The 19,151-nt window shown below is 37.3% G+C and overlaps 1 protein-coding gene across 4 annotated transcripts in view; it reads right to left on the bottom strand.

The window, feature by feature from the left end:
• The window catches only part of MAP3K7CL (MAP3K7 C-terminal like), a 30,170-nt gene extending 11,839 nt beyond the window's left edge, over positions 1-18,331 (bottom strand). The window contains exons 1-4 of one of the 4 annotated variants that reach the window (XM_027648721.1): positions 17,894-18,331; positions 15,681-15,825; positions 15,053-15,161; positions 7,188-7,246 (exon numbers count right to left, since the gene is read on the bottom strand). In XM_027648721.1, the coding sequence (XP_027504522.1) occupies positions 7,188-7,246; positions 15,053-15,122 (129 nt within the window). In that variant the 5' untranslated portion in view covers positions 15,123-15,161; positions 15,681-15,825; positions 17,894-18,331. Of the gene's footprint in view, positions 1-7,187; positions 7,247-15,052; positions 15,162-15,416; positions 15,481-15,680; positions 15,826-17,506; positions 17,563-17,893 lie in introns of those variants that run through there. The other 3 variants (XM_027648722.1, XM_027648723.1, XM_027648720.1) reach the window with 3 other exon arrangements.
• Positions 18,332-19,151: the final 820 nt, after the last annotated feature.

A 19,151-nucleotide genomic window follows, 5' to 3' on the forward strand; every position in this document is an offset into this window, starting at 1 on the left:
CAACAGGAGTTAGTCTGCTGACTCCAGTGCAGCCAAGATTTTATGATGGGTTCTATCCCAGCAATATCTCAAGCTGTAAACAGCTTGCTCAAGATAGTACCATTTCTCTGCATCTCTATTTCCTGTAGAAGAAGGGCATATGTTTACTTAGTAAAATGATTATGAGAGTTAAATCAGCTTATTTGCAAAGTGTTTTACATTTTCGTGTAAAGCACAGGTGAGATTGAGCATAGAAGGATGATGGCAATTAAAAAAAGAAAAATCAGGTTAAGAAAGAGACACATTGAAGACAAAGGCATTACACCTCCTATCCTAAGTACTGACATCATTGTCACAAAACTTTAACTTTTTTCTAATGCACGCTGATTGTAATAAATATGGCAAATAAACCCACTCAGGGCTAGAACTCCTCATGTGAATTTCAGTTGAGACCTTGAAAATACATTTTTGGTTAAATGTAGGTACTTTTTGTTCCTTAAAAAGAAAACTGCTTAATTCAGGCTTATCACATTTTGGCTATAACACTTTCAGGAAGTACTTCTAAGTTATTAGCCATGAATCTGTTGACTGTAAATGAACTCCAAATAGTATCCTTGAGCCACCTGTTTGAAGTAAAAGGAAACACTTAAAATAGTTCCTTTACTGCCCAGTTAAAGAGCATCCAATTGCCTCTCACAATATTAGTAGATTATTTTACATTTCTTGCTGTCTTACTTTGACTCTTCTCTGTAGCATAATATTCCTTTAATGACATTTTATTAGGAAAAGAAAAGCACAAGTCATCAGACTTTTCCTATTTATGATCTTCTACTCCTTCTTTTTAATCTAAACTAAATTTAAAATTCAGAGACAAAGATTGAAAACACTTTTATCCAGGAGACAGGGTAAGTTGGTTCAGATGTAACCCAGTGCACAGATGTAGGTAATGTAAGGATCTTATGAGTACTTTTAGACAGTATGTGATTCCTCACTGAAATTTTAACACAGACACTCATTTCCCATGTTCTAAATGCAAAAATGCTGCAGAAGAATTGTTTCACAGTACATTCTCTCTGATCTTGGAGATTCCTGGAACCTGGGGAAAGGGCAGCCCATCACTTGATGAATCTAATCCCTAGGAAAGGGCTTTTAATTGCATTTCAATGCGGATGAGCAATAGCACCATTCATACAGCCACCCAAATAATAAGCATAAATTTAACAAGACAGAATATAGAAGTCTCAGTGCTCTAATCCAAGAATGCAAGGATGAGCCAAAGTAGCATCTCTGGTATCTGCCAGAGATCAGCCATCAACAAATACATCACAATAAAAAAATTTTGGACAGTACCAAAAGGAAAGTCCCCAAACAGTGATACTTCAAAAGAAAATCCAACCAAACCAAACCAACAAAAAATCACCTTGGATTTGCTTCCAACTTAGTTTCTGCTAATGTAGCTGGTTTAAACAGTTTAAAAATTAAAACAGTGTTCAGTTTCTATATTCTAGCTTCCCACTCAAAAGATATATATAGAGAGCTAAAAATTATCCAGTCATGCTGAAACTTAGTATCTAAGTTTCACTTAGAACCAGTTGCTGATTTACAACCCCCTTCCTACCATTGTCCTCTTCAGTGACATTTTTTCTTACAATGATATTTTAGCACTTTAAATAAACTTACAACAAATAATACAATCGGTTTACTAATGTTCTGTTCATACAATTCTTTTCAATCTTTTCTGATGGTATTAAGTACTATATAAAGAACTTTTTTAGTGTATTTTTCTTTAAAACATAAATTTGATTATGTTTTCATATGACTAGGTAGAATCGTATAATTGAATCATATAATAGAATGGTTTGGGTTGGAAGGGACCTTAAAGATCATCCAGTTCCAATCCCCTGCCATGGGCAGGGACACCTTCCACTAGACCAGGTTGCCTCAAGTGCCATCCAACTTGTAACTGAACGCTTCCAGGGATGGGGCAGCCAGAACTGGATAACTTGCCTCGTTCTTTTGCAATTTGGAAATTTCTAAGAAAGGATTTGGTGATAGTATTTGGTGATAGATGTCTGTGAGTAATTTCTGGCCAGTAGCATATTAAACTGGCTAATGCATTCATTATTTAACAAACATCTCTATTGCAATCACATGAAAAGGAGAGATACAAGTCTCCATCCACCTAGAATGACTTTTTTGAATGCATGAGGCCAGCCCATGGAGACTGTTGCAGATGCTACTCTGATGGTATTCCCTGAGGTTTGTATACTAATTTTTTGGTGAGAGTTGGTTACTTTATTCAGGTAACTAATTTCAACAGGCCTTATTAAAGTGCAGTTTGCAGTATGTACTTTTTTTCACTCAGAAGAAAACAGCCATACTTTAATTTCTTCTTAGGACAGGCCAAGCTTGATACTTCATGAAGTACCTTGCCTGTCCATAAATTAATACACTTAAAAGCATACCTGCTAGACAAGTCAAAAAACATCCCTGCCAAAGAAGGTTACATTTAATGGCAACAGTTGCTACTTTTAATCCTGTTTATTTCAGGCTTCACTGTCATCCACCCTCATTTTTCTGTGCTGGTAAGATATGCACATGCAGCATCTCTGATTTTGTTCACAAAGTTAGCACAAAAGCTGCAGCTTTAAGTTGTACTAGTGATCTATCCTATTATGCCTGATTTTCAACAAGGTCTGATTTTTCCTTTGTTGAATAACTTGCTGTAACACTGAGAAATGGTCTACAGGATCCAGCAAGTAGACATTAAGAGGTCTTTTAGAGACTATTCTATAACTGCACATATGTATGTACATCTTTACAAGACATATAAACTGTTCATTTAGACTTTTGTTCAGAATCCAGATATGGAAGATATTGGAAGATGACATGCAAATGCTGTTCATGAAGAAATAGAAAGAGTGGTTCTGCAGGCTTCTTAGGGCAGATTGAAGGAGCTGTTCTAAATAAAATCTTTGCTGGGAGACACAGAATGACAGTTTTCAGGTTTAGGGTTTTTTTTGCTTCACTCACATAACAAGGTATGTTTTGCCCTGCCATGTGAATATCAGCATTCAATATCCACAAAGGCTGTGTAGTTGACAGTGTCAATCAAACGTTCAAAAACTTTAAAGCAGATTATTTTTTAATTCACCATAGTTTGTTTGCGTTTACTTTTTGACTCAACTGCGAAAAATAAAATTAAAATTATCTCCTGAAAATGTTGAAGTTTCAAGAAAAAATTTTATCAGGCAGTTTTACCAGCTCATGTGAACTTGTCTAGAAAGCAGTCTTTACCACTAATTAAAGTCTAATTAAGTCCAATTAAAGAGTAGTATCTCGCTTTTTTGTAAATTTGATAACCTTCAGCTAAACTCTTGTGGAAAACCGGAAAGTTCAGTGCCGATATTTTGCATGGTGGCCTATGTTCATTATACAGCCTTGTGTACCCTTCCATGATGGAAAACCCCACATTGCTCGCAGCAAAAGCTAACACATTGCAGCTACTTTTTGTTGTGCAAGTGGAAATCTTCAACCACTTTCAGATATCTGTCAGGATACATCTTGTCTAGTCTAGTTTTACTATGAACATAAGCAGCTCTCTTTCTTCTGAACAATTCAGGTCAACTGGATAAGAGCAACTGAGAGTTTTGCTCTCCTTTGCTGAGACATTTTCCATTCTTTTCTAACTTGGGGATGATGTTCTGAATTTGTGAACATCCACGTCTTACCTAACCTAAGACCATAGTTATTATAGCAGCATTATAGGAAACTTTTCAAGTTCATATCTAATTATAGAGTACCACAGTACTAGGAATACTTATGGAAATGAATATTAAAATATTAGTAAATCTTGAAAAAATACATCATCCTCTTTAAAAATGCAGTATACTTTTAAGCTTTCTCAAATACTTTTGTGTCTAACAAGAATCTTGGCATTCACTAGAATCAATTCAAGTTCCAGAGTAAACAAGGTTTCTGCTAAATGCTCATATCATGCACAACAAACTTTCATAACATTTTCACTGCTTCTTTCATATAGGCATTTGCCACTAAAGCATGAAAAACTATCCTGTGGCTTAGAAAACCGATACTATAAATGGTTGGAGCTTTTCCTCTGTTGCAGCAAGTTTATTTAACTACGTTAATCTCCACAGATTTGTAGTACAAAAATACAAAATATGACATAAATGCCTCTCAAGCTCACAATTTCATGAGAAGAGATCACAGAATAATAGAATAATAGAATCATAGAATGGTTTTGGTTGGAAGGGACCCTAAAGATCATCTTGTTCCAACCCCCCCTGCCATGGGCAGGGACACCTTCCACTAGGTCAGATTTCTCAGAGCCCCATCTAACCAGGCCTTGAATGATAAAGAATTACGGAACCTCCTGTCCATCCATATGTGACTTGTATTCTTCCCTCTTCAGGATCAAACTCCCATCTGGAATAAAGATTTTGATGGAGAATAGGGAGATGAACTGAGCAAGTCACAGGAAGTGCTGGAACAGGACAGGCAACACACAGGACATAGCAATGCAGGTACTTAACTCTAGATACTTTCCTCTGCATTCAGTGACATGAACAACAAGGCCTTAGATGCTGATGTAGGTGTCTAAATATAGCAGACAACCCACAGTGGAGTGTCTGTCAGCGGGGCCACCACCCACTCTATGGATAATCAAGGAAGTGCCTTCCAAGGACCAGTCCAGCTTTTACACAAGGAAAAGATTAAAGTTTCCCAATGACAAAGTGACAAGTGTAGCCAGCCTACCCTCACTGCTACCCACCACACGACACACACAGGTGGGGGAAATAACAGAAGCCCAAATAAGCATGTTTTATCCTCATTCAAAGTATTGCTGGTCAGTGGGAAGAAAATAATTTCCAGTACTGCAAACAAAAGCAAGAAGTTTATTAATATGAGTTTTATTTCACTGATAACTTAGCAGGAATTTCTTTATAGTAATTTTTTTTTTTAATAATAAAGCTGCAAAAGAGGCATACATATAGCTTAAACTTCTCCGTTCTCATATGTAGGGCTTTTGTGTCTAGTTGACCATAAAGCAATTTTGATTTAGGTTTAAAAAAAAAAAAGAGAGATAGCAGTTGGGTTATTTTCTTATAAATTGCTTCTTGGAATGTGTTCCTCTCAGAGCAGTAGAAAAATGTAACATTTAAAGAGGTAATCTGAAAATAAAACATTTTTAGTCTGAACCTGCCTAGTACATCAGAAGACACAGTTTTTATTCTTCAGAAAGAAGCTGTAACTAGGACTGTCCTTTAGTAAGAGTCCTTATAGAGAATTATTTGCTAAGTTTCCTAGAAAGACCTTCTCTCCAGACAGTCCTACCTCTACCTCTGTAGAGTCAGTGCTGGTACTTGGACAGCAGGGTTTGTTACCCTGCCATGAGGAGGCTGCACTGAATTTTGCCCTGCCCACCTCAGATAGTGGTGCCCAGGTATGGTAGAATTGTGCAAGGAAAAGTGGGAACACTAGGTAATTCTGCTCAAATAGCCAAGTTGTCTGCCAGGGCCTAACATAGGAGGACAAGGGCTTGAAACCTAAAACAGAGGTGCAAATTGCTGGGTACTCAGGCTGTGGTCTGCTGCCTACATGCACAGAATTCCAAGTGACTCAGTGAACCTACACAGCTTTCGAGCTGTGTTCAAAATCCAGCCTGAAGATCAGCTAATTTGTTTTTTTTTTGTTTGTTTGTTTTTAAAACAGGTTTCAAAACTTTCCTTTGTATGTTTGAAACCTGGAAAACTACTATTTTTTTTTATAGTGTCTATTATTGTATAGCCACCTAACCTGCATTTATACTTAAATTTATATTTATATTTTAAATAAAATATAAATGCTTTTAACTGTATTTATGGCACGGTGATAAAAATCCTGTGGCTTTAGATGTCATATTTTTATTACGAAAACATGTACCAGCATTCTTGCAAATTCAAGCATTTCAGGTTCTTTACTTTCAGTTCAGTGCTTCGGCTATGAGATGTTATTGCTCTCTGAACTCTTCTGAGGGGAAAAAAAAGCCAATCATCTTTGCTGCACTGGAAGGTCAGCGGAATAAAGAGGTCAGTATCCTATCCTGTTCCTTTCACCCCAAATCTTAAGCTGTTATTCATTCCTTTAATCATTCCTAGTTATGCCTAAGGAACCTGCCCATATTCTCAGGATGAGAGGGATAGAGCAAGAGGAGTCTCTGTCATTCCTTTTGCAGTCATTCTTTTGATTAGAACAGTAGGAGAGAATAGTTGAAGTCAGAAGCCCTCCTGTGTTGTCTCACTAGTTGATGGATACAGGAAAGATGACATTATTGGACAAGCATGGTCTGCTAATGCCTTTCTCAATTTACACCCAGGAAGCAACTGCCTTCATAGTGAAATATCAGAGGAAGTCTAAATGCTCCTGGGAAAACAGATGATCTGAAGTACTTTAAAACAACCAATGAACACTTCAGAATCTCCACAAAGAAAAGAGAAATAATTCCTGGATGTGGAACTGGCTCTGTGCCTGGTGAACCATGGAGCTGTCATCAACTGCTCATTGTCCAGTGTATCGGGGCTCCATCATCCTGTGCTGACAAATCAGTTTGGTCACAAAAGGACTCATCACTTTTATCCCAGGCTGTCTGCAGACACCTGCCAGGGCAATCATTAGGGTTCCTGACTATGCAGCATGAACTGCAGTTACTTTGATGAGGCTCTCATCAATCCTGATGACTAGCTTTATTTACCCAAGATTAAAGGTAAAACAGCACCACAAAATACATCTTCTCTTGGAAAGCTTCGGAGAAAGATGATGACATCAGTCATAGCACAGCCTGCAGGCATGAGAATATAATACCTGGCTCATTCCTTCTCCTGTCAAACACACAAGAACTCTCTTCATTGCAGTGCAACAGCATGTCCTGCATTTTACACAGGAATTGTATAAAAAATCTTAAAAGCAGGTGAGATTGTTGCAATAGTAATTTCTCTGCAATTGGATTAAAAACGTCAAACCAAATTTTCTGCAGATCTTGAAAAGACAGTGTTTTCTTCTGTGGATATATACAGCCTTATTAAATGTCAATAGCTTAGAAAAGCCCCACTGAAAACTTCCACCTTAGTATAACAACCAGAGTCTTTATATCATAACAAATATAGCGACTGTGAAATAAGTTGTTGTAACAAAAAAAAAAAAACATTTACCTGCAGCTGCTGATCTAGTTCTGGAAATGCCAAAGACAAGTTTTCAGGGGAAGCATCATCTAAAAGGTAAACATGATGTTAAAAGTCAATGTCTACCAAAAAGGGCGTTTCACATAATCTATGTGATGAAGTTCTATATTGCATATATTGACAATAACATCGGGATCCTGAAAACATCTCCACATCTTATCTTTTACAGTTGAGATGTCTTAATAGACTCCTTGAAAATACTAGTGGGTTGTTATTAAGAAAATATTTAGTTGTTGGAAAGACAGAAAATCTATTTTGTATTGCAGTGATTAAGAAACAAAACAAAGCCAATTAGTCCAGGAGAACATGTAATAACAAGCCAAACCATGTTTTTATTTATTTGTTTGTTTGTTTTCAGTACAGGCCTCCAGCTAAAGTGGGACAGACTGTGCCAGCTACGTCAGTGTTGTGATGTGGACACCTGCCCAGTAGTAGCTGGACCGAGATGGAACATAGGAATCACACTTGGTAGCATCCCAGCTAACCATCACAATAGTTCTTCCTCAGTGACTTTCACACTATAACTTTTGTGTTGGATTGTGATGACCACTTAGGCATCTTGCTACAAGTTATGAGGGATGAGGAGAATGTTACTATTAGCTTACAGTCAGTTATTTGTAACACATCAAAATTAAATAAGGATGGCTCTCATAAGAGAAAATTGCTAACACAGTTCAGATCCTGCAACACGTTGTATGCTGGCAGACTTGTACAGGGCAACAAAACCCCAACAAGATTAAGAGGACCACATATCAAAGCAGGATTCTGGGTATTCTGAAAGAGTACAGACTAGGATCTAAATTATTTGTCAAATATTTGATATCTTTTTCTCCTGCTCTCCGTAGTCACGTAGCAAAGGAAATTAGGGGGAAAAAGTAAAATAAGTCACCTTATCCTATGAGAAATAAGCATACAGGCTAACACATGGTCAGAGCCTAGGAAAGGATGTCCAGAGAAGAAAAAAAATAAAATACAGTGATACAAAAGAAAAACTTTTGAACTTTCTCAGAAAATAAAGTGAAGTTCCTATATTTTCATGTGGTAGGAGTTTTGCTAGCATTACCAAGTCCTATCCATGTCATATGTGTGTCCCCCTTCATTTTTCACACCATTTCCCAAAAGCGTCCATTCTGGAAAATACTGAAATTGCTTTAATAGTAGAGGATTGTATCATGCAGATATGCGAGTGTTTACCTTTAATTTGCTGTTGCTTTCGTGTACAATATTTATAAATAGACTAATTTTCTAAAAGAAGAAAGATGAATCATATGGCAAGGCTAAAAGGAAGGACAGAATAAAACTCAGTCCGACTAGGGGTACAGCTGCTCTACAAGTATTTGGCTGAATAGCTGTTAAATATTCTGACAGAGATATTGGACCAGAGTCATGGATGGCAGTTAAGCTGCTATTTGTTTTGACAATTCCAGCAGTACAATCCTTGGTACAGCAGCTTTAAGGAAGGATCTTGAACACTTTTAAAATTAAGAAAAACATACCAAAGCAACCCTTCAAAGTACTAAAAAAAAATAAATTTGAAGCAACATCAGCCAGTAATTACTTTTTCACTGCATCAGCTATTAATAAGAAAATAAAACTAATGCAGTGTCAGAATATTAGAAAATAAATCGGAATATCCTCTTAAAAGAACTAATTAAAAAACTTTGGAAGTACTTCATAAAGGATGGAATAGAGAGAGAAATTAATATAGAGGAAATCCTTTCAATAAACAGATGTTCCCTGCTTATTTTTTGAACTCAAGTGACTGAGTCAATGGTACCATAAATAGAACGTACTGGTATCCTAACCATTATGGCATACCATAGTACATTTTATAATGGGCCTGCCCTAGCATCTATTGAACAGCTGCTAGGGGTTTTTTTTAGTGATACTAGTTTAAGACTTGTTTAAATCATCATCCAATGTGCAGAACATCATCAAGAAATGCTGGAGGCTTTAGTGGCTTGAAATTTTCCTGGGTTCCTGATTCTCCTGGGCCCTTTTGAGATTTTTCGCTCAAGTATTTAATTTAGAAAAATTAACAGAAATCCTCATAACTAACTGCAATCTTGTTTGCCACAAAAAGAACAACAAATTACTTTCCCCACAGCTTTCAGTGAAGTAAATTACTGCCTCAGGTCAGTTTGTATTTCACTGTTGTCAAAGTAACAACCACAACAATAACAACAAAAATCACTCGGTAAAAACTAAACACGATTAAATTTCACACAAGGGGAAAGCAAACGAAAGCAGTCATTCGACTCCTAAAACTTTTTTGAGGATGTTTTCAGAAAGTCAAGAGCAAAGATATAAGCTCTTACATTTTTTTCTGAAAGAATCACTATTGCCCCTACAAGCTGAAATACTGGGTGTTATGCAAAAGACCAGGCAAAATTACATTGACTTCCAGCCTTCAGAATCTATTGACTCTGAAAATCAGAAACAAGAAATGTCTGAAATGTCGGTGAAAGTATTCTGAAGATCAAATCACTCTTACAACTATCTCATCTGCCTGTATCTGTTATTTTCTACTCTATATCTCCTTAACTAGACAACAAATTTAAGAAATATCTCTTTTTTCCTTTTCTCAATTCATTATCAATTTTTAATGAGTGCTTAGATCAGGAATCACTGATATAATCAGTGACCCCCTTTTACAATAAAGTTAGTGGTTTTTCTGTACCAAAAACCCTTGAAAATATCTAGGCTGATTCTTCAACAGCTACAAACAGCATCTCACCCCTGTGGTCACTATAAAAAAACTCACAAAGAAAAACGATTTATAATTCACGCTGGATGTTGAAAACCTATTTCGTTTAAGAATAAAAATACTAGAAAAATCAAAGACAGGAACTTGCTACACCTGAAAATGAGTTAAGATCCCGGTCAAAGGAAACAAGAAAGTAAGAATAACGTACATATGGATGCCATGGCTATCCCAGCAAACTCAACAGCACTGATTGGTGATGTAAAAGAATCATGTCAGGGACTTCATTACAGCCTCCTAAGTTAAGGTATCTATGACATGACCTCTAAATGAGTAGCACTTCCTGATTTCTCATAATCCCAAATCTAATTTTGAAGTTCTATATTTGAAAGTGCCCTAAAGACCTGTACCCTGATTACATGGTGAACACTTTGAACCAAAGACTTGGTTCTTGTGCACAAAAGAGTTCGATTTTCCTGTTTGTTTCATGGTTCACATGCTTGCTTTGCTTATTGCTGAAAACTGTCACCATAACAGAGAGCATCTGAACTCTATTAGGACAGATTGTCTTTATACAAAAGGCTTACTACTTATCTACTTATGCCCTGAGGCATTCCTCTGACATATGCTAATGTTACACATCTGAGAATGAATCTTTCTTTCTGGAAAGCTTCACTGATTTAATGATGTTCTGGCCTCCTGGAGATTTTGATATCCCAAACCTCCATCATGTAGACAAATATGAGAAATCCTTCACGTGTCACTGCCTAACTCACACAATGTCTGGTACAATGAAGTGCAATATCCAAGTCTCTTCCTATATGGCTGCTCCATTTAGCTAAACCGTGGGCTACAGGCAATAAATCCTTTAAGAACAACATCTGATTTACTTGCAGTATAAAGTTGCAAATTAGTTTCTCTATGATCTTCATAAAGATAGACAGAAATAGAATAGAAAAGTTTAAATGCGTTGAAAGCACATTAAGGCTGCTAAATCAAGCACTCGAAACTTAGGAAATGCCAATCACAGCTCTGTTTCCTTGAGTAACTGAGTTATGATCCAGTATTTAATTATACAATCAGGTACTATTTTTTTTCTCCTACATGTATTCAGATTTCTTGCTCCTAAATTAAAGAATTAAATTGGTAACATAAGTAGGTTCTCATCCTGTAAGTGGATCAGCCCTAACACAGGAAAAGTACTCAAACTCAGCTGCAAGCACCACAAGTTGCATTGGGACAACACCGGCAAACTGTGTGTCAGGGTCCATTCTTGACCCTGGGAGGACAGTGAGATCCAGCAGCTCTGGCCCTGTATACTGACAGACAACTCATCAAATTCATTCTGGAAGGCTGTATGGCTAAGTGACTGCAACTTGGCACTGCTGTGTGAAGCTCCAGGGCTTATATTCACAGCCCTGCCTGACACGACCTTACAAAACCTCGCAGTTACCTCACTCATAAAATAGCGGGGAATGGTCACTGCCTCACCCAGGAATAGGATGTGAAGTCTTGCTCAATAATAAGAGTTATGGGCCTCCCTAAAATAGAAACAGTACATAACAGAAGAGATAACAGCAAAATCCTCCTACTCCATATACCTTCACTGAAGCACAAGCATCCTCAGATGAATATCTTTTTGAAGGTATTTCACATGAGTTCCTATCTAATTCCCCAAAGACCAAGCCACTTCCTTGTAGGTTGGGTGTAGTTTTAGGAAACTAGCTTTGTGAATTTTAGCCATATGTTTTAGCAACCCTTACTGGTTTTTAATCAATGTGCTGGAAAGCCTCTGTTGCCATTACAACTAAAATAAGGATGGAGTAGGGATTTAAAGGTTGCTTTTGAAGAAGCAACCATTGCAAAACAGTCTTGCATGATCAATTAGAGAAACAAAAAGTTCTTTGTGGTCATGGGGATAATGAGCATAAAGAGGAGTAAAATAAGTAATTTTGCTATGCTTGCAAAAATATTTCACTGTTTCACTATCTGTCGGGTTCATTAGAAAATTTATGTTTTGCCTTTTTTGTCAATGATTTTTCTGGAATGGTCTATCAGAGGTAAACTAATTTCAAATAAAAGAACTCACTAACAATTTCAAAACCAGTCATTTATCACCATGTGTCACGAGCAGAACTTTTCAGCTAGACTCAATCTGTTATTGTAGGAGGCAAGGAAAAGAGATATTTACCTATAAACCTTATCTTTGAAGTATTGCACAAAACAAATCCACTTGTCTAAATTCCATGAAGTTCCTCTTATAATCATTGTATCTTAGTATATTCGTAAGTAAGAGTGATAAAGACTAGGACGTATTGAACTTCATTGGTTAAATGAAGTTGATATTGATAAACCACAACATATTTTCAACTTTGGAACACTTATTTAAATCTTGGAACACCATTTTTAGTTCAAATTGCATTAGTTTCCAAGTGATTTAAGATGGGCTGGAATAATATGTTTCCAATTCACTAATTTAAAATGGTACCTTAAGTCAAAACTGGTGCAATATTGTGGGAAATCTATGTAAGTGAACTTGACTGAAAGAGCCAAACATAGAGATCTATATATACAGGAATAAGACATACACAATAAAACTGTCGTATATAGCCCACTAATGGGCTGCTCCTGAGACTTTTAAGGAACTGGTTACCCTACTTTCACACTAAAAATACGGCACAAAGCTGGCCAGGATTTCAGTCATCAGGTGTTGACTGACAAATAATATAACACAATTAAATTATTTCTTGTACACTCGGGATAAGCCAGCTCCAGTCTTGTGGGTCAGTTAACACAAAGTAATTTCTTCTCATGAGTTGAGAGCAGTTTCTCCTTTCACTGCTTCTCACACCCAGTGCTTGGTTACAATCCTAGCCAGTGAGATAATTGCCACCCAGAAGAAACATTCCATTTCCCCTTTTTATATCCAGTTATGCTGCTAGTTCCTCCTAGTAAGCAATTGTACAGCCCCGGAAGGAGAATGCACCCTTTTTTGGTGAAATGTGTCATTGTGCCTTTCAAGTGAGGTAGAACTTAAGGAAAAGCTTAAGTCAGACCAATTTCCTGACCACTTAGCCCTGGTGAAGAACTTACTGTTCATGCCTAGCAGCTCATGAGCCTCAGCTGATGCCTTACTACCACACTTTCAGCAGGTAACTCCTGTTTAAACTGAAAACAAATGTCCTCGTCAAGGAAAAAAAATTATTAAAGAAATATAAAAAAGTAAGAAAAAAGTCTCTACCTGCTATGGAATACCTAAAGGTCTATCTGTTGAAGGCTTTTGCAGTCCATCTTAAAAAAAGTTTTAAATACTTGTTTTTACTCTCTTGATTCAGCTAGAGTTTGCTAGAAATTTTCGTACCTGTTAAAAGCTTATTTCCTTTGCCTTCTTTAAATATATCAAACATAATAACTCTTGAAACTTGACACATGGTAAAAAAATATGTTGATTTAGTCCTCCTGGTAGCCCTCACAGGCATGTAGAGGGGAGTGCAGCGTTCACTCTATGGGTTGCTATTTTCTTTTATCAGCACTCATGAAGATTCTGGATTGCATGCTGCAGGAACACTTGCATACATACAATAAAGGATTCAAAATTATGAAACAGTTTAACAATATGTAGCAGAAAAAGATTACCTTTCTCTAACTGGGTTTGTTTTCCCAAACATTACAAGAGATGCTGGAGTTATTAGCAGGATAAAAAAGGAAAAAATAAAACATGAAGCAATGTTAAGGAAGTTAGGCTTCCTGCCTTTCATATCCCCTTCTTCCAAGCTATTCAGAACCTTGTAATTTCCTGTTGTCATCTCTTGTCACAAACCAGTCTGCTGTCTGATTTTCCCATGGTTTCAGCCTTCCCTGACTTGTTTTCAGTGTCTCACATAAGCATCCTTTTTCCATAAGTTACATCTCTCTTCAAGACCCATCTTTGCCATAATTCCTGTATGAGATTTACCACATGACTGTATCTTGAGAGATGAGAATGATTCTTTAGTGCCTTCTGTAATAAAAATGTAATTACCAGATTATTTTAATTTATAAAAAGGGTACATATATAATCACATGTATTTCTTTACATTCCTTGTCCCAGTCTTTCTGTCTCACTCATCTTTATGAACTGAAAGTAGGGCTCAATAACATGAAGATGTTTGGTTTTTAATTCTCTTGCTTAGGGAATGAGATTGTATTTCAGTATTGTAGTTGAAAATTAGTATTACACAAAAATTAGCTAGGAAACTTAGTGTATATTCTAAAATATTTTTTACATGAGAAAAGTGTATTCAAGTTGAGATTCTGTTCACGAAAAGCTCCGGAAGCAACCTCACACGTTATCCCACAATGCAGACAGTCCCATAAAACATGCAACAGCAGTGGGTTTTAGTTATCTTTATCAGAGATCCATAAACACATCTTAGCCCTGACTCCAGCCACTTTTAGCAAAAGCAACAGCCAATGTTTTTGGGATGCTTTTCAGCTTCATTTTTGCTTTATTTCATTCTGACTTTCACTGTTTGGCAACAGCTCTCTGGACCTTAATAATATTGAAGGTGCAAACTAATAACATTCATCTATTCCAAAGGCCAAAGGGTCCATGTCTGTACAGGGTATGTTTGAGGAAAGTAACACTCCATCAGCACTAGTTGACAGTATAAACATCAATGAAATTTCTGCTACTTTCTCAGAGATGCCATGTGGGGTATGCATTTCCTGAAACCTTTCACCAAGCTGGGCATGTGTGGCACTTTTCAACCTTCCTGCTAAAAAAAAAGTCCCTTCCTGCTCTAGGCTCATCCAAATTTGTCCTTTTACTTTTCTCAGTTTAGAGTTCCATAAAACCAGATATACTGTAAGTGCAGGTAAATTGATTAGTTAATTACAGTCCTAAGTATACCTCACAAACCACTGAAAGAAAGCTAAGACCTAAATTGTCAATCTAGTGGATTTACTCTAATGAAATTGTTAATGGAAACATTAAAAGTTATCAGACAGGAAAACTGATCACAGCTGCCACTCAGGAAAAAAAATCCACCCATTATACTGGACTAGGTTTGATATTGTAAAGACTGGTAAGTACATGTAAAACTTAAAAACAACTATTTCATCGTGGTTTACTCCATAAATTAAACTGTACCTGGGGATTCATTCAGGCTGAAGGCAATTCGTACTTGCTTATCAGCAGGTACCCTGGCGGTAGTGATCATGTGGGCACTTGAGTCAATGCTTTTACTTGTTTGTTCCAGCTGCAATAATACAAACAATATATTTATTACAGAGCATGTGACATCATTCAACAAATGAGTTTTAATGCTTTTCATGCACTCACAGCTACCTTTCCCATTCTAGCAAAGCAATGTTTAGAATCAAAGTCAAGGGAGCGCCATTTCACTTTTCCATTTAAAAAGGAATTAAATGAAATTCAGTGCAGAGACTGCCTTTATTTTTGATATTTATAGATTAGAAAGAATGATGGCAAAGGAAGCTACCCCTCTCCTCACCTGCTTCCTCCCTGCCATTGCCCCTTCAGCAAGCCTTGACTTGTGGCAATGCTGCCTGCCTCTGAAGGTGAAGAAGGAAGAAGGGGTGGGGAGTTGAGAGTAACATGACCCCAAGCCTGCCTTGTGATTGGAAATGTGCACACCACTCCACATGGTGTCAATGAGGAGGCACCCATCCTCCTGCCTTCCACCCATTACTCTCCCAGTCCAGCTGGGCCTGATAGTTGCACACTTAATGGCCAGAAAGTTATGGGGTCTCCAAACCTTGGTGGTGATTTTTCAGTGGAAGTCTGTGCAGGTGTAGGGGTCTGTCTGCATGGGTTTGGCTCCTGGATCGGGACCTTATTCCGTCCTCCGTCTTTCTTCTGAGACCATCAATTACAAAGGGTGGTTTTACTGAGATGAAACCCTGTCCATTAAGAAAACAGCCAGTTCATTTAAACCTGACACTAAAGAGCAACAAAAGAATTAGCTACTATTGATCTCAAATGGTGTAATTAGAACATTCCTGAATGCTAAAGAGTTGTACTCGGAGCTCTACTATGTATATTTAACATTTTGGGTGAACAGTTTTGGTTAAACTGTTGAATAGCTGAACGCAAGGAAACTCCTTGATTATCTAGCACAAAGCTTCTAAAATTCAAAGATATTAAACTTCTGATTAGCTCCATGTGTGGAGAACATGAAATCAGTGGGACTTCATGCATGCAAAAGATCTGCCCATAAAGAAATTATTTTAGGACTGTGGACTGCTATCCAGTGCACATTGTATTCATACCAACCAAGTGGACAATTATGAGAGTAGCTTTTAAATTACCATAAAAACTTCTTAGTCAATTAGAAACCAAACTCATCAGAACAATACAATGAATTTACAATACAACAAGGCATTTAGCAAGTGAAAACAAAAAACAGTTTTCTAAGCCAATAGTCTTGCAGTTTTTCAGTAAAGTGGCTATTGTATTGCGGGGAAATCCTATCAACTCATTCTCATTTACAATGAATTATTTGGCAGTCTCAAAATGTCAATAGAACAGAACAATATTTCAGTCTTCCTTGGTGGTATACAAGTGAATCAAACACTTCCCTGGCATCACTGCCATGCAATCAGTGGAATAGGATCAAATTTGCTTTGTGTCCATCAATTTCAGCATTTCTGGTTTATTTGCTTTGTCTGTTTTGATATTTTCCTAGCAAGCAGAGTGATATGGTTACTTGTTATTTGAAGTGCATAATCTTTTCTTAAAATAACAACAAGTAACCTAAAATCCTTACTTCAAATGAATCTGATTGAAGCTGAGAGTGTCTCTTTCTGCTAATACACAAAGGATACCAGGAATTGTTCTTAATTCTCCCTTACTAATATTCAAGATATACAAAAACTGAACTGGTATCTATGCAGCAGAGACATAGAAAAGTCAAATAATTGCAACCATGTCTGTTTTTGGACTCAGTAAAAGACCCTTGGAGTAAACTGAAATACTTTATTTTGAAGTGCCTTGCATCAGACTGAATTACTTTTACCTTCTGAGCATTATTGATCTCTTCCCCGCCTCCCCACCCTCACTTCATAAGAAATATCTGATACATCTCATTGTTTTAAAAAAAGCAACAGAATCACTAATGCAAAATTCTTTATCATATTTCCCTTCCATACTTCCCAATACAAGGTAAAGGAAAAAAGCCCCACAAAATTAAGAGATTTTAAGTGATAAGCACATCCTCAAAACAAGGCTGTTCATCCTTCTGTGTTGTTGGTACACTTTCCCCTGACACTGACTATCTCAAGTGGTCTTCCACATAAGAGTATACTTAAAATTTCCCATCATAACCTAAGAAATTAAAATGATGCATTCTGCTAGGGGTTTTAAAGTTGTCATAACAATATTGCTATAAGTCTGTTGTTTTATCCCAGCCCCATACTCTCTGGTGTGTGATGCTTTTAAATTACCTTTTTTAACCATCTTTTTAATGTGAGAGCAAAAATTAACACCCTTTCAGTAAGAAATGGTGAATTCTATCAAAACACGAGTCTTTTCATTTTATTCCAATCCTGAAAAAGAAATCTCATCTTTATACGCAGCAATTACCTGTAATCAATTTTTAAAATAATATTGAATTTATCCCTTCACTCCTTTTTGTGCCAAATCCTCAAGCTCTTCATCACAAAAAGCTATCACAGAGAACAGAGAGGGATGGAAGAAGCCTGTGTGCAAACAAGGTGATATCATGAAACATTCAGATCGGCTGCCCCCAGTTCCCCACCTGCTTTCTCCATGCATGATGAACAATATCACTGTAGACAGAGATGAAGGTGAGTGGGCAACCTGGAATTTAATGAGATTTAACGAGCAGCTCTTTTCTTCCCAAGAATTGCCTATAGAGCTGGCTGCTGTTCCTCTGTAAAAAATCTGCAGCAGAACTCAGATTAAATGCTGTTACAGCTCTATCAAATTTTTTCACACCTGTTGCCTTACCTCACTTAGCGGAGTGTCTGCACTTGTATAATCCAGGGCCAGCCACTGCCTTGGCTTGTCGTTGCCTTTATGGAGTAAAGCTTCAATAAAAGAAAAGGCTGCACCTGCTGCATAGCAACGAACTGACAAGGTCTGAGAAGCTGAGACAGCTGTTAGGGCAACATGCTGCTACCTGCACTTCCCATAGGCTTTGCTGTCCCAAAAGATCACCCTTTTCCGCTTTTCTCCACAAGTATGCTTTTCCTTCCTCTCCTTGCCAGTGACAAGGGATTATGATGCTGTCACGCTCCAGGGAGGAAAAAATCCTTCTCTCACAGGCATTATTAAGCAGCAAACTGTGGTGAGCCCAAGATTTTTAATTCATTAGTCCTGGCAAACCTGAAATACAAACAGACTTGCTTCATAGGACAGGAATGTTTTCAGCATGACCCAATCAGTGTCTGTGTCTATTCCAGCAAACTGGCAAAGATAGCATGACTCCAGTCAGCAAAAATGTCTGCAGCTCCAATCAGCTTGGGCTGACACTACCAACTTGGACTGGCTGCAAGTGCACTTTCAAATGATAGCAGCGACTGTCAAAGCTGACAACGGATGGGCTTGGCCTCTTAGGCTAGGTTCTTGTTGGCTTTTGCCAAGCCAGGCTTGTTTAATAGTAGATGCTAGCCCTGCTCTTCTGAGGAGGCAATGGGCAAATCTCAGAATGCGTAGGCTGTAAAAGCAGATGTATTTATAGATCAACTGGTGATGGCAGTGATAACCGAAGCTGACTCAATCAGAGATTTGACTGAACTCAAAGGATATCCTAGTGTGATTTTGGATAGCTTTTTTCCAATTTTGAAACCACTGGCAAGCAATTAACAGATAAATCTTGAAATATCACAATAGATTAATTTTTTTAGCTTAAACTTTTATTTCCTATTGCCAGGAAATAAAAGTTTAATCCCTGTCTTGCACATGTACTGTGTCACGCACTTGTACTGCCTACATGACTTCAATTGACTGCTACCACTGTCATTAGAACAAAATGGAAAAAAATGGAGAAGAATTACAGAATGATTATACAGCTATCGTTATTGTTCTATGCTTGAAAAGAGGGTTCTTCTTCTTTTATAGTTCAAAATGTATTTCATATCTTGAAATTCCAAATGGAAAGAGTTTATCTAACCCAAATCTCTGTAGACACATTCCTAGATTCTCTTGGCTCAGCTGAGATATAGAGAGGTTACAGGACAAATAAAGACAATCTGAAGTCCTTCCT

Source organism: Corapipo altera, unplaced genomic scaffold (assembly GCF_003945725.1).
Source record: "Corapipo altera isolate COAL_440 unplaced genomic scaffold, ASM394572v1 58, whole genome shotgun sequence".
Classification (NCBI taxonomy): Eukaryota; Metazoa; Chordata; class Aves; order Passeriformes; family Pipridae; genus Corapipo; species Corapipo altera.